Source organism: Lepidochelys olivacea, assembly GCF_965140295.1.
Source record: "Lepidochelys olivacea isolate rLepOli2 genome assembly, chromosome: 6".
In the NCBI taxonomy this organism is placed as follows: Eukaryota; Metazoa; Chordata; order Testudines; family Cheloniidae; genus Lepidochelys; species Lepidochelys olivacea.
In genome coordinates, this window is record NC_140416.1 from 22,817,040 (window position 1) to 22,832,098 (window position 15,059).

Genomic DNA, 15,059 nt, shown 5'->3' on the forward strand with positions numbered 1-15,059 from the left:
ATTGGTGCATTTTCCAGTTTAAACATACAGGAATGTAAGGAGCTAAATTATTGAGAGGTTGGAAAAATTACGCCTTTTTTTTTACAAAGAGGCGTACAACATTCTGAAGGGGCTCCAGAGGATTGTATGGGGCCAAACCCATAGGACGCACCTCTAACTTAGAGGCTTGGTGCTGTTGGGGATTTCTTATGCCAAATAGCTAACATCCAGGATAAATGTAAGGACAGCACTGGGAACAAAGTAATCAGAGGCAGGATGCTTCAGCTGCACTGAGCAGGAGTTAGCGAGGCAGAGAGTGAAGGGACCAGAGCTGGTGATGTAACTAGTTTCCCGAATCTTCCTATCAAGAGCAGGATGGCTCAGAACTGTTGGGGAAATGTGCTGTGCAGCGCACTTTGCCCCTGTTCCTAACAGGAACCAGAGAGAGACTCTCCCTAGGGGGCACGATGCCAGACACCCCATTGTGACAGATCCTGGCCTTTGTGGCTTTGGAGAGCCAGAAGGCATGTTTGTCATTCTCTGGCCTAGCACTCAGAGAATCATTACACTGAAATACTACCCATGTGCTGCTGGGGTGGGAAACTCTCACTTCTCTTTTTCCTTCCAACCTCTAGCAAAAGAGAGAGCGGGACTTAGCCCATAGGTTTTGAAAAGTATTTAGACAAACATAAAAAGGAAATGCATGGCTCTTGAGCAGCTATTAGTTGTGAGATGGACTGGGATAGGTATTCCGGAGCCACTCCTGTGCCTGGAACAGACCTATCATTCAGCCTTGAAATCTGTCACTCTGCTCTTCAAACTCAGCCTGGATAGCCTAGTAATGAAGCCTACTGGAGATGAAGGGCCTTATTCTGCAACCCCTCATGTGTAACTCTCAGGGGATCTGGGGGAAGATCTATGTGCAGAGAGGCTGCAGAATCAATGGGAGAACTCATAATTGGAAACAGACAAGGCCATTAGGCGGAGAGGGTATGGTCAATATATTGGACAAAGGGCACCCAGAGTGAGCTGTTTTGATGCATCCTGTTTCTCTGTGTATATATGAGCCATATATTGGACAAGCTTAGTAGAAAGCGAGATGTCTCCTTATATGATTTGCCAGTGCCCTGCATGTTGGGTAAGGCCTCTGGAAGGACTTGTCTTATATGTAAATAGACTGTATGATGGGACATGTGATGGAATGAGTGTTGCTAATTGTGTCCCCTTCTCTCTGGTTTCTACCCAGCTCGCAGGAGGAATCATTCTTGGTGTGGCACTCTGGCTCCGTCATGATTCGCAGACCACAAATATCCTGTACTTACATCTAGGTGACAAGCAGGCCCCTAACACATTCTATATTGGTAAGTAGTGCTGGGAGAGAAGTAGGTGGGTGGGTGTAGAGGGAGTGAGGTTTGTATGCATCTCCGTTGGTGATGGTACCTGCACAACTTGTCCTGTTCCAGTGAAGCATGACACACCCAGAAATGCAAACGGAAAGCATTGTTCATACGCAGGTGTGACCGGGCTCCTAGTGGGGAGCCAGCTATGGTCACTCAATTAGGGTGAACTGCAAGAATGGGGCAGCCAACCCCCCCAAAAAGCTGGTGGATATTCCAGTACTTAAATTTACCAAGCCAGCATAAAACAGCTTCTTTATTACCTTACTGGTTACTCAGAAGTCCAAACAACACAGTTCCCTTAAAGTGATCCAGCCTCAGGCCTCCATCCAGGTACCCACATCAAATATGATGAAAATTTCTGTAAATCTTCTTTAATCATATAAAAGAAAAGGTTCTATCAGTCCCAAAGAATAGGACTCATTACCTCCCAGGTTAATGAATGTTTCAGATCTTATCCAAATACATGCTACAGCCAATTCTTACTAACTAAGCAAAATTTTTCTAAAAAACATAAGGGTATGGTTAAAATATCAATATACATACAGACGTGAGCTCAATTCATTGAGGTGCAGATTCACAGCAGAGATGGTGAGCTTCCTAGTTGCAAAGTGTTCCTTTAGAATTCAGTTCATAGGTCATAGTCTAATGACGAAATCTCATATTCACGGTGTACCAGCATAACTGGGACCTCAGTCTTGCGACTCAAACTTCCCCAATGAAGTCTAAGCAAATCTGAGATGACAGAATCAGGACCCAAGGATCTTTTATACAATTTCATGTCTTTTGACAAGTTGGAATTCTTCAGGGAACAAAAGGTAATCAGGATGACTTTGAAGGAGGTCCATCACTAGCACTTAGCTATATGAGTTAACATAAGGCCATTTGCTTGTTCCTCCACCGTTCACAGTACATTTCAAAGAGAGATGAATACCAAGATATCCGGTGCTTACAATTCATTTACATAATAGGATGTTCTTTTGACCTCTGAATTATAAGAATACAGAACAGACAGGGACTGTTTTACATTGTCCACCCTACTTATACATATGTAAATACACAAAATCACAAGCATTATCTTCCCACATGTCTTCTCTGGGTTATTTATTTTTGCAGGATGTTTAACCCTTTCTAGCCATGCATCACAGCAGGTGTCCTAAAAACATAATGTATGCTCATTATGGCAATATATGGAATAAAGTGTAGACTAAAATATCTCATACTAGCAAGATATGACCTTGATGTGCAAATCCTGTTTGCTTAAATGTAACCTGTGTTGCATGCATCTCCAATCCTAGAGTCAAAGGGGTTAAAATGAAAAGTATCTTTAAAAAATATCCAGCTTTTCTGTGCAAGCAGTAAAGAGAATTTCCCCTGTCCCATTTCCACTAGTCTCCTTTAAAAACCTTTAATTTCAGGAGGGAGTTGTATGGTGGGTTTGGACATAAGGGGGAGGAGGGATTGCTTGTTGTAGCTGTTTTTTGGGATTGTTGGTTCTCTGCTGCAGGGATATGGAGCAACTGAAGGAACAGTCGGCAATGGAAAATAAATTGTGGAGACCAGCATGACTCATGTTTTCCAGGCGTGTGAGGTTTAATGTGATTTCAATAATTGGTCAGCATTCTGACTTGTTGGAAATGGAAGACCCTTATTTGGCTGTGCTCGTCTGCACTCGAGCAGCAGCTCAAGCCTTGAAGCATTGGCTTGAGCAGGACGTCTGCTTTCCAAGGTCCCTTTTTTTATGAGGTTTGACCTCTGCACTGTGTATCTGAAACCAGCTGTCTCTCTGCAAGGGGAATGCTGAGGATGCTGTGTGCGGGGGAGGTGACGATTGCAGGGTACTGGGTGTGGACCAAGAATTCCTGCATTCTCAGGGGTAGACACACAGGAAAGAAATGCTGTCATGGATGGGGACCTAGGGGAGGACGACATCTGGAAAAATTATCCTCCATTCCTGTTCAAGACAAAACTGCGTATGAGTCTGATTCTCCACAGATCTGCTCCAGTTTAACTCTGTTGATTTTAATGGAGGCTTACCTGATTTCTGCCTCCCACTGGTGTGAAAGGAAGATGAGCCCCATAGCTTCTTCCCCACCACTATCCATTCAGACCAGATGTCTTCAATATCTGCATGTACACTTCTCCACCAGGTGGAGACATTTTAAGGGGCAGTCCCCTTCCAAATGCTGGAGAAAGGGAAGGGTGAGGTGGCTGTCACCAGTATGGGATACTCGTAGAGCTCTGGGGTTTAGAGGTATGGAGATAATCCCTTCCTGTTTTGAGAACGAGAAGAGACTTGGAAATAAGAACGCTGTCCCCCTGTAGGTGGAGAATTGCTCCTAGAACCGCCATCCACTTCTCTCACAAGGCCCTCAGTAGACTGCATGTGACAACCCCAATATAATGTCAGGCTGTTGATCTGTATTGATTCAGTGAATACTAAAAACAGTCTCTGGTTGTGTTGATAAACTTCCATAACACCAGCACACGACTCTTCCTTGTCAAAACAATGGGTCATACAATCGCACTACAGCCATCTGGATAACTGGTGTGCACTGGGACAATGGGGGATGCCTGGATTGTGATAACAGCTGCTCAGACTTGTACTAGAGTTCATAAATGGATCCATGCACCTGGATATACGCGATACATGTGCCCTCAGTGCGCCCGCCTTTTCATAGAGCTCCGCAACCGACATGACATTCACGTTGGGTGCTGAGCTCTCTTGAAAATCTGGCCTTGTGTGCCCGGAGGCTGCAGAGATTGGTTGTAAATGCGTGTAACAATAGCTTCAGTGTACTTGGATCCTTTCCCTTTCTACTGCATGTTGGGGGAATATTAAAAAGGCAGAACCTGCCATGCCAGGCTGGACCCAGTGGTCCATTTAGTCAGATATCCGGCTACCAGCAGTAGCCAATATGATCTGCTTCATAGCAAAGTGTCCCAGTTCAATTTCCACTCCCCCACCAAAATGACACACTTAGTCAGTTTGCTATTGATGTACATAGGGGTGGGAGGTGTTAATTCCTGAATCTACAAAGGGCCCTAGTCTTCCACCAGGGCCTCTATTCAGAGTATCCCCTCTTTCAATGTAAACTCCAACAAGGTGAGACTGAAAAGGCAGAGAGCCCAGGCCTCTAGATACCCCAGGGATTGGCCCAAAGATCAACTTCCTTCTCAAGGCAAAAAGTGAGTCTCTCATCTGCACTTCTGCCTGAGGTGAGGACCCAGAGGACAAGGAAACTGGGAGGAGCTGTTCATCTTCCTCCAAAATGGGAGAGAATCGAGCAATTGGACAGCTAAACTGTTTCCTCCAGGGTTTTGTCTCCCTCTTTTGAGCCTTTCTGCAAGGATGCATGTGCTCAGGATTGGCTCCAATAGCAGGTGCTTGTAATGTTTTAAAGTGACAGAATCAGCAATTCAACTTGGGCCTATCGGACTTTAAAGTAGGAGCACCTTACCATTGGCCTTCCTGACACTCAAGAATGGATGTGATCTCTTATTTAAAATTTCATGAATTATATTCAGAAACAGATCTGCCTAGTTTCCCTGTGATGACTGTAATTCCCATTCAGTAATATTAGCGGAGCATTTCCTTCAGCTGCTCTCTGCCACTCCCAGAGTCTGGAGCCTGGGATGACTTTTATAATTAAGACACATTCCCTTCTCAGTACACCATACCCTGCTTTTTCTCCCAAACCCTTCCCCCACAACATTTCCATTTCACAGTCTGGAGCTTCTGTAACGTGCCTTAGACTGGCTTGCTGTGTTCTTTCCCTTGCAGAATATTTTAGTGTCTAGTGTGAGGGTTTATTCCCAAAATTTGCTAGGGTATTTTTAACAAATGTTGGCATGACTATGCGACTGCAGGAAACCGTAGAGTTGTCTGGGGATGAAGCCCTGCTTAGTTGGTAGATCTGGTTAGGCTGCAGGGATTGGTAGGAGGCAGATTGGCCATTTTGTCTGCCTATGGAGATCTGTTCTGCAGAGGTCATTATGTAGGGGAATGCATGTGAAGGAGGTAAAGTGACAACCAATTCAATCAGTTTTACCAAAGGTGGGGAGAGTGCTGAAACCAGCAAGGAGAGACTGTATGGGAAGCTGTAAGGGATATGGGGTGTAGCACTAGACATCTTTGCTCTCTGGGTGTGGTATGCCGGAAGGCTCCATTTTTCCTTCCCAGAAGTGAAGCTGCTTTCCCCGTGACCAGGCTAGCGTTCATGCTCATTCCCAGTGTTTGTTCTTCAAGTTTCTCCATTCCATGTTGGCAGAGGGAGTGCAGCAGCTGGATGTTGTTTTAATGTTAGGAGAGGGGAGAGTTTTGGTTGGGTCCCCCGCCCTTCAGTTGCTGCTTTGATTCAGTAGTGAGGCCAAAGCTTCAGAGTGCCTAATGATCACTTTAGATAAGCTATTACCAGCAGGACAGTGGGGTGGGAGGAGGTTTTGTTTCATATTCTCTGTGTATATATAAAGTCTGCTGCAGTTTCCACGATATGCATCTGATGAAGTGAGCTGTAGCTCACGAAAGCTTATGCTCAAATAAATTGGTTAGTCTCTAAGGTGCCACAAGTACTCCTTTTCTTTTTGTTAAACATCAGTTAAGAAAAGAGCTCCCTGGGGTGCTGCTGTGGGGAGGGGAGGAGCCTGCAGTGAAGCACAGTGGAAGGAGGGGGAGATTCTCACACGATGAAGGCCCTGGACCTTGACCGTTGGATGCACCTGTTGCTACAAATTCATGTGACAACAGGCAGCTGCTGTCCCCATTCATGTTTTCATTCCTTCTTGAAAGCCATTTGAAGCTGGGGTTTTCCACAGGAAATATCCTTTTGATGTGCTTTAGCTTCCCACTGTCTCCAACCAGTTCAGTTTATCTGCTTGTTTTGAACTGGCTTCCCAGGACATGACATAAGCTTTTATTTGTTGGCTCTTTCGGTTTGTTGCTTTAAATCTATCTAATTGTGGCTGCTTTCTGCAACCTTCTTCATTTTGAGCTGCTGTTCTGATTGTGGACTTGACCATCCAGAAAATAGTGTTAACACTTTCAGCTCTTACAAAGATGACAAGGTTGTCTTTCAGCAGCTTAATAAGGCTGGGGGCACTTACTGGGTAGCAGTTTGATACCTCTGTTGTGGAGCAGTAAGGCAGTATTTCTTTGCATTAGAGCTGGGCACACAGTCTGCCCATGCATCATATACATGTGCATGCCAGGCCTGTTTCTCCCTTACCTGGTGCTCTTTTTAAAGAGGGTGGTTGACTCATACCATCCCTCTCTGAAGAATAAAAATGGTGTGGGAGGTTAAGGTGATTTTTCTCTCACATCCTCTAGTAGGGAAATGTTTCCATGAGCACCTACCCACCCAGTTCATAATTATATTCTCTAATAGGGAGATTTTTGCACTTTCACAAATATCTCCTAGCAGTGAGATTTTTTTTTTTCAAAGGCGTACCACTATCTTTTGATAGGAGTTGGGTGCCTTGATTGCTTTCTCTGCCTTTCAAAAATCTCCCCCTGTATCTTGAAGGAGCAATTGGCTTGCTCCCAAATGCACCCTCCCCCCTGCCCCCCTTATTGATAGCTGCAAAACCAGAAACACTGCTGCATGCCACCATTGCATCTGAAATGCCCCACTCTACACTGCAGATATAATATATGTTCATAGACAGTACAGATTAGGGCTGTCAAGCAATTAAAAAAAAATCTCAATTAATCACGCTGTTAAACAATAATAGAAAACCATTTATATAAATATTTTTGGATGTTTTCTACGTTTTCAAATATTTTTATTTCAGTTACAACACAATACAAAGTGTACAGTACTTTATATTTTATTACAAATATTTGCATTGTAAAAAAAAATAGTATTTTTTCAATTCACCTAATACAAGTATTGCAGTGCAATCTCTTTATCATGAACTTACAAGTGTAGAATTATGTACAGAAAATAACTGCATTCAAAAATAAAACCATGTAAAACTTCAGCACCTAGAAAGTCCACTCAGTCCTACTTGTATGGCCAATTGCTCAGACAAACAAGTTTGTTTACAATTGCCGGAGATAACAGGAAGCTGGCAGCATTTACAATGTCATTTTGTTGGGGACACTGGGGCATGGCCACTAGGTAACTCGGGGGGATGGAAGACCACGAGTGTCAATGAAGCCCCCTCGCACTAGGCCCAAGTGTCCTTCTCCCCCTCTCCCCCCCCAGTTGCAGTTATGCGGAGTATCTGCAACAATATGTTGAGTCAGACTGCCTGAAACTAAACAAGGCCAAACAAGACAGATGTGGAAGAACAATGCTGAATAAAGCAGCTTTATGTATGGTTTAACAAATGGTACAGAGAACAAGGGAACTAGCTGGTAACTGGATTGGCTGGCTATATGGATACTTAGGGCAGCTTGCTATTGGATAAGTATGCTGAAGAAAGGATGTATAAAAGCCTGTGTAGCTTCCTGCTCTGTGTGCAGGATTTGAGATTCTATTCTCCCTGTACCTTCTTTGAAGCTTCAAATAAACTTTTCTGCTTCTCCACCCCGTTGTGATTATTGGGTGACACACACCGGGCTGCGAACCCCTGCTGTTGCTCGCCTCTAGCACTGGGTGCCGGCAACAATTTGAAAGTGAGAACAGGCATTCGTATGGCACTGTTATAGCTGGCATCGCAAGATATTTATGTGCTAGATAAGCTAAAGATTCATATGTCCCTTCATGTTTCAACCACCATTCCAGAGGACATGCATCCATGCTGATGACAGGCTTTGCTCGATAACAATCCAAAGCAGTGTGAACCAACACATGTTCATTTTAATCATCTGAGTCAGATGCCATTAACACAAGGTTAATTTTCCTTTTTGGAGGTTCAGGTGCTCTAGTTTCCACATCAGAGTGTTGCGCTTTTAAGACATCTGAAAGCATGCTCTGCACCTCATCCCTCTCAGATTTTGGGAGGCACTTCAGATTCTTAAACCTTGGGTCGAGTGCTGTAGCTATCTTTAGAAATCTCACATTGGTACCTTTGCATTTTGTGAAATCCTGCAGTGAAAGTGTTCTTAAAATGAACGTGTGCTGGGTCATCATCCAAGACTGCTATAACATGAAATATATGGCAGAATGCGGGTAAAACGGAGCGGGAGACGTACAATTCTCCCCCAAGGAGTTCAGTCACAAATTTAATGCATATATATGTAATATATAATTTTTTTTTTTTATGAACATCGTTGGCATGGAAGCATGAAGGGACATACGGATGTTTAGCATATCTGGCACGTAAACACTTGCAATGCCGACTACAAAAGTGTCACGTGAACACCTGTTCTCGTTTTCAGGTGACATTGTAAATAATACGCGGGCAGCATTATTTCCCGTAACAGTAAACAAACTTGTTTGTCTGAGTGGTCGGTTGAACAAGAAGTAGGACTGAGTGGACTTGTAGGCGCTAAAGTTTTACATTGGTTTGTTTAGAGTGCAATTATGTCACAAACAATCAATCTACATTTGTAAGTTGCACTTTCATGATAGAGATCACGCTACAGTACTTGTATGAGGTGAATTGAAAAAATACTATTATCATTTTTACAGTGCAAATATTTGTAATAAAAATAATATAAAGTGAGCACTGTATTCTGTGTTGTAATTGAAATCAAAATATTTGAAAATGTAGAATAACATCCAAAATATTTAATAAATTTCAATTGGTATTCTATTGTTTAACAGTGTGATTAAAATTGATTAATCATGACTAATTTTTTAAATCGCGATTAATTTTTTGTTAATTGTGTGTTAATTGTGATTAATCAACAGCCCTAGTACAGATACATAGTTTTTAGAAGCAACCTGTTGACCTGTCAGACTCTAACAATGGATTAACCATTGATTAAAATATCTATTAACCCTTAATTCAAAGTGTGACCAAACTAGTTACCAGTGCTTCTGGATAAAGAACTTTGTTGAGAGACACTTTCATCTCTCCACTTTGGCCTAGAGACTGTGAATGGTAATGTAATGGCAGGGGTGCTGGAACAATTTGTGTAGTGGGGGTGCGAACTAAACTGCAAACCCTGTATATGATGGAAACCACTTCAAGCCAGGGAGTGCGGCTGCACCCCTAGTTCCAGCGCCTATGTGTAATGGTGTTAATGTGTCCCAAGTTGCATACGCTGTAAGTACTAGAGTGACAGCCTGTTCCCGCTGTTGCTGGTCCAACGCTCCCTCTCCTAAACTTGAGAGGCAGCAGTGCAGGGATGGGACCAGAGGCAGACTGCTGCTGGGGCTCTTGAGGGGTTAGCTGACAAAGGGCTCATTGTTTAGTCCCAAATGAGATTAATCGGAGCTCGGTCCTGCTTGGTTGACTTAATCCAGCTGAGTAAAGCTAGAAGCCCTATCCTGCAAATATTTCATTGTGTGCTGTACCGGTAGTTCCACTGAGGGCAATGAGACTACTCGCAGGAGGAAGGATTTGTAGGGTTGGGCCCCCAGGTTGTAATCTTGTGACCCTGGCTGCCAAGGCTCACACAGTTCCTCTCCTCCTCCCAGCCCACCAGGGAAGGGATGCCGCAGTGTGTGAAGCGAAGCTGCTAGGAGTTTGCAGGGGAAAGGACTGTAAAGGAAGGGAAAGTGAGGGGCTCGCTCCTGGAGAAGAGCGGTCCACAGAGGCTGTGAGCCTGTAGCCATCTTTCCGCAGGCTTGTGGGGGTAGAGGCAAGAGGCTCGAAGTGCGGAGGATGAGTCCCGCCTTCAGAGCAGGAATGGCTTGTGTGGGCTGTGGGGAAAACTCAAGGCCAGCAGTTGTGCTGCTGTGGGAGACTGAGCTACCTCAAGCATCCAGTACACCTTCAGAGGGCGGGAGGAGGGGACTAGATGTTCGGCGGCCCCTTAGGGGCTTGGCACAGGTTAAGTGCTGTGGAGGGGCTAAACTGAGACACCGATGGCATTTGGCATGGGCTGCTTGCTATTCCCATGTGCTGTGTGGGGCCGGGCTGGCTGCGGCACTGCTAGAGTTGGCTCTCCCGCACTGTTGGCTAGCTTGTAAGAGGCTATCGGGATCTTGGCAGATAACGTTTCTTTTTAATGTAAAGAGTCCCCCTCTCTTTTATCAGAGGGGTAGCCGTGTTAGTCTGGATTTATAAAAGCGGCAGAGAGTCCTGTGGCACCTTTATAGACTAACGGACGTATGGAGCATAAGCTTTCCTGGGTGAATACGAACCAGATCAGCCACACCATCACTGGTTCATTCACCTGCACGTCCACCAATGTAATATACACCATCATGTGCCAGCAATGCCCCTCTGCTATGTACATCGGCCAAACTGGACAGTCCCTACGTAAAAGGATAAATGGACACACATTAGATCTTAGGAATGGCAATATACAAAATCCTGTAGGAGAACACTTCAACCTCCCTAGACACACAATAGCAGTTTTAAAGGTAGCCATCCTGCAGCAAAAAAACTTCAGGACCAGACTTCAAAGAGAAACTGCTGAGCTTCAGTTCATTTGCAAATTTGACACCACCAGCTCAGGATTAAACAAAGACTGTGAATGGCTAGCCAACTAGAAAAGCAGTTTCTCCTCCCTTGGTGTGCACACCTCAACTGCTAGAAGAGGGCCTCATCCCACCTGATTGAACTAACCTCGTTATCCCTAGCCTAATTCTTGCTTGCATTTTTATACCTGCCTCTGGAAATTTCCACTACATGCATCTGACGAAGTGGTTATTCATCCACGAAAATTTATGCTCCAATACGTCTGTTAGTTTATAAGGTGCCACAGGACTCTCTCTGTTGTCACCTTCTTCCAGTAAAATGGAAGCATTTCTGGAAAGGCTAGCTGTGTAACCTCACTGAGTTTCATTCTGTTGTCTGTCTGATGCCTCTCCTCCCTGTGTTATCTTTCTCCCAATCAGCACTTTCCCCAATTTATCTCCTTACTCCAATCATCCCAAGCATTTGGGGAAGCGGGGGGAGCTGCTAATTTTCCTTCTCAACCCTCTGTTTCAGATTCTGCTCTAGGTCCCATCCGAGCAGCCCCTATTGTAGATAGTCAATGGGGATTGTACCGATGAAGCGAAGGGTAGAATTTGGCCTTTTGTCATCTTTGATCCCTATTTCCCCTGGAAAACAGGGTTAGGGAGGGTGCCATATTACTCCTTAACCTCTTAAATTCTAATAGGAAATCTGTACTGAGCACCTACGTATTTGTTTTGATTCTTCCTACCTGTGAGACAGTCCAAAAACTTTGACTAGAGGCTTGCCTGACCTTCTCCCTAGTCTGTGGAGAGGCAGATCATGCTGTAAAAGGAAAGACTCCATTGTGTCAGTTTGCTGGGTGCTGACATCCTGCTTGCCCTGTGATTCCCACAGGAGTAGTCTTGGCCCTCGGTTACATCGGTGGAGCCAGCTGAGAGATTTAGCAGCTGAGCACAGTAACTCTAGGCATGCTGTCGGCACGTGTTTGAGTGCGGCATGTTTCAAGGTAGGTGCTGGGATGGGAGAGGTGGATGGCATAAGAATGATAGCAACTTATCTAGCCTCACGTGACTAATTCATTACCAGTGGCGGGCTGGTTCTGCTGAAAGAGCACTGACAGCAAGGAGTCCCAGATCCCAGCAACACTCCACGTTTTGGTCCTGCTGATTGGATGCAAACAGCGGTGTCTGAGGCACAGACATCCTGTCCCTGCTTTGACAGGATGAAGGAAAGCTTAGACTGGTGTCGAGCTAAAATCCAAAGCTTTTGGCTTACTGTACCACCCTCTCCCTCGTGGTTTTTATTTTCTCCCTTTCAGACTTCTCAAGGGATATTTGGTAATGTTGCTTTTACAGTGCTTGTCTACGACCCGCAGTATTTGTCATTTTATCCTTCAAGTGAAAAACAGGGAGCACTCTGCATCACCTCCTCCTGGGTTTATTTTTTCTGTTTCTCATCAGACTGCCATTGAATGCTGCAGTCATATGGCTCTTGAAACACACTAACTCAGCAGATCCTAAATAGGATCTGTATGCACCTGTTAATAGCAAGCGATCGAATAACACCCTGCCGTGCGCTGTGATGATTTCTTCACTGGGGGCTGGGCTAGTGAAAAGGATACAATTTTCTGGCATGAAAATTTGTGTTCCTTCTCACTTCTTACAGTTATTCTCCTCCCTCACCCCATCAGCCAGTATACTCTAGACCAGGGGTCTCCAAACTCAAATGACCACGAGGGCCACATGAGGACTAGTACATTGGCCCGAGGGCTACATCACTGACCCGCTGCCCCAGTTCCACCCCTTCTATAAGGCCCCTCCCCTGCGCCACCTCTTCCCACCCCTTTCCTGCCCCCATTCCAACCCCTTACCCGAAATCCCCACCCCAACTCTACCCCCTCCCTGCCCCCAGGGGGTGCAGAAGGGGGTCGGGGTGCAAGAGGGGTGTGGCCGAGGGCTCAGGGCAGGGAGTTGGGGTGCAGGAGGGGTTTGGGGGGCGCGCACCGAGGGCAGGGCAGGCTGCCCGCCTGCCTGACTGCCCTGCCCCCGTGCCACTCCAGGAAGTGGCCAGAACCTGGGGGGAGACGACAGGGATCTGTGTGTTGCCCTGGCCACGCCTCCAGGCACTGCCCCCCACAGCTCTCATTGGCTGGGAACAGGGAACCGCGGCCAATGGGAGCTTCGGGGGAGGTACCTGGAGGCACAGCCCAGGCAACACACAGATCCCTGTGCGCACACACCCCTCTTACCCCCCCCCCCTCGTCCCCCCCTGCCCCCTTCCAGGTCCCAGCTGCTGGGCCAGAGCCGCTCTAGGTAAACGCTGGGGGGGCCACGGGGAGCTGGCGGGCCACAGAAAATAACCCCGCGGGCCGCGTGTTTGAGACCCCTGCTCTAGACTGTTGCTGTGTTAAGCTGGGGTTCCTCAGTATGTGAATCTAAGGATGCTCTCCCTGTAAAATACCATGTGAGACTGTCTGGCATGAGATACACTAGGTATGCCTAGACAAATTGCACACATCCCTCTAGTCATACTGCTTAGAAACCCTTTTCAGAATATAATACTGCTTCCTGCCAAGTATAGCTAAGAATAACACATTTATTGCCAGGCAGTCAAAGTATGTGCTTTTTCTCTTTAGTGACTGATCCGTAAAACACCAGGTCAAAAAGAAAGCAGAACCAAGCGCCTGTTACCGGCATCACTTAAAGACTTTCTACACCAGCCCAGAGAGACAACACTTTAAGGACAAACTTGGGTGACTACAATCACCAGGGTGGCTCTAGTTTCATGTAGGGGGTTTTTGCTGCCCATCAATCTGCAAGTTTCAAAGACTGTCTTCAGCACCAAAGAAGTGTCCTCACAAGATCACACTTTTGTGGTGATGTGATCACACAATTGCACTGTTTGCAGTAAGAGTCTAGAGGCAGCAAAATAAAATAACTGAACTTCAGAAGAGTTTACATAGGCTTCAAAGGGCGGAGAGAAATTTCAACTACCTTCCATAGAACTCCACCCCAAGACTTTCCAAGCTTATAAAGTGACAGAGCATCCGATGAATTAGACCTATTACATCATCAGAACAGAGTCTTATTGGCTGATGATTTCTCAGGGGGCTGACACAGGTTCTAGCATCAATGAAAGCTGCCTTTCCAGATTAATCCTTCCATGGGTTTCTCATACACCAGCAACTTTCAAGAGATTGCAGTACTCTGATTTTGTTCCAGAGCCACCTTCTGGAATTTTGTTGAAGTTAGGGCTTGTAAAACCCCTGCAGATTGACTGTCATTTTCAAAAGTGACTATTGCTTTTTTTGCTTTTTTTTTTTTTTTTTTTTTTGAGTGCCCAACTTGACACCTTTAAAAGGGCCTGAAAAATCAGGCTCCTTTTAAGGTGCGTCAGGTTGGGCACCCAGAAATCAGTAGTCACCTTTTGAAAATGTTAGCCTAAAGTTTGCCCTATTTAGCAGCTGGGCATGTTTCCTCCCTCGCCAGTTCAGTCCTTGGCTTTTCTGTGCAATCTCACAGTAAGGATGCTAATGAACACAGGGCATGCTGATCAGAAACCACAGAAGTAATTTCACATTGGCCACTACCTACCTCTGGGAACGCTGACCTGGGCTAGATTCAGACTTGCAACCTAGAGTCTTGGATATGTATCCAATTCACATTCCCCGAGGCCAGCTTGTGTCTCCTGAGTGTCCGAATAAAGTATTAATAGAAGTAGTGCTACAGCCTGAAGGCCTATCGGGATATTTCCGGTAGTGTAGGAGGGACAGGCAGACAAAAATCAAACAGGTCAAACTTCTGAGGGTCAAGACTGTGTATTATCGTCTCTCTGTACTTCTCATTCTCATAGAAGAGGAAACTGGAATCCTGACTAAGCTATTTCTCTGAAAACTAATCTGGCTGAATCTGGTCAGGGCTGGAAATATAAAAGGGAACCTGTTGGCAGACAGCCTTCTAAATAAGGCTGCAGAGTCAACCATGGCAATTACAGGCCGGTAAGCCTGACTTCAGTACTGGGCAAATTGGTTGAAACTGTAGTAAAGAACAGATACGTTGGGGGAAGAGAGACGCAGCGCTTGTTAAGGGAAATCATGCCTCGCTAATCTATTAGACATCTGTGAGAGAGTCCACAAACATGTGGACAAGGGTGTTCCAGTGGATATAGTGTACTTGGACTTTCAAAAACCGTTTGACAAAGTCTCTCACCAAACGCTCTTAA

The 15,059-nt window shown here is 45.4% G+C and overlaps 1 protein-coding gene across 1 annotated transcript in view; it reads left to right on the forward strand.

The window, feature by feature from the left end:
• Positions 1–15,059, forward strand: part of CD81 (CD81 molecule) — a 77,425-nt gene that overhangs the window by 30,541 nt on the left and 31,825 nt on the right. The window contains exon 2 of the mRNA XM_084631141.1: positions 1,226–1,340. Within this exon, the coding sequence (XP_084487267.1) occupies positions 1,226–1,340 (115 nt within the window). The remainder of the gene's footprint in view (positions 1–1,225; positions 1,341–15,059) is intronic.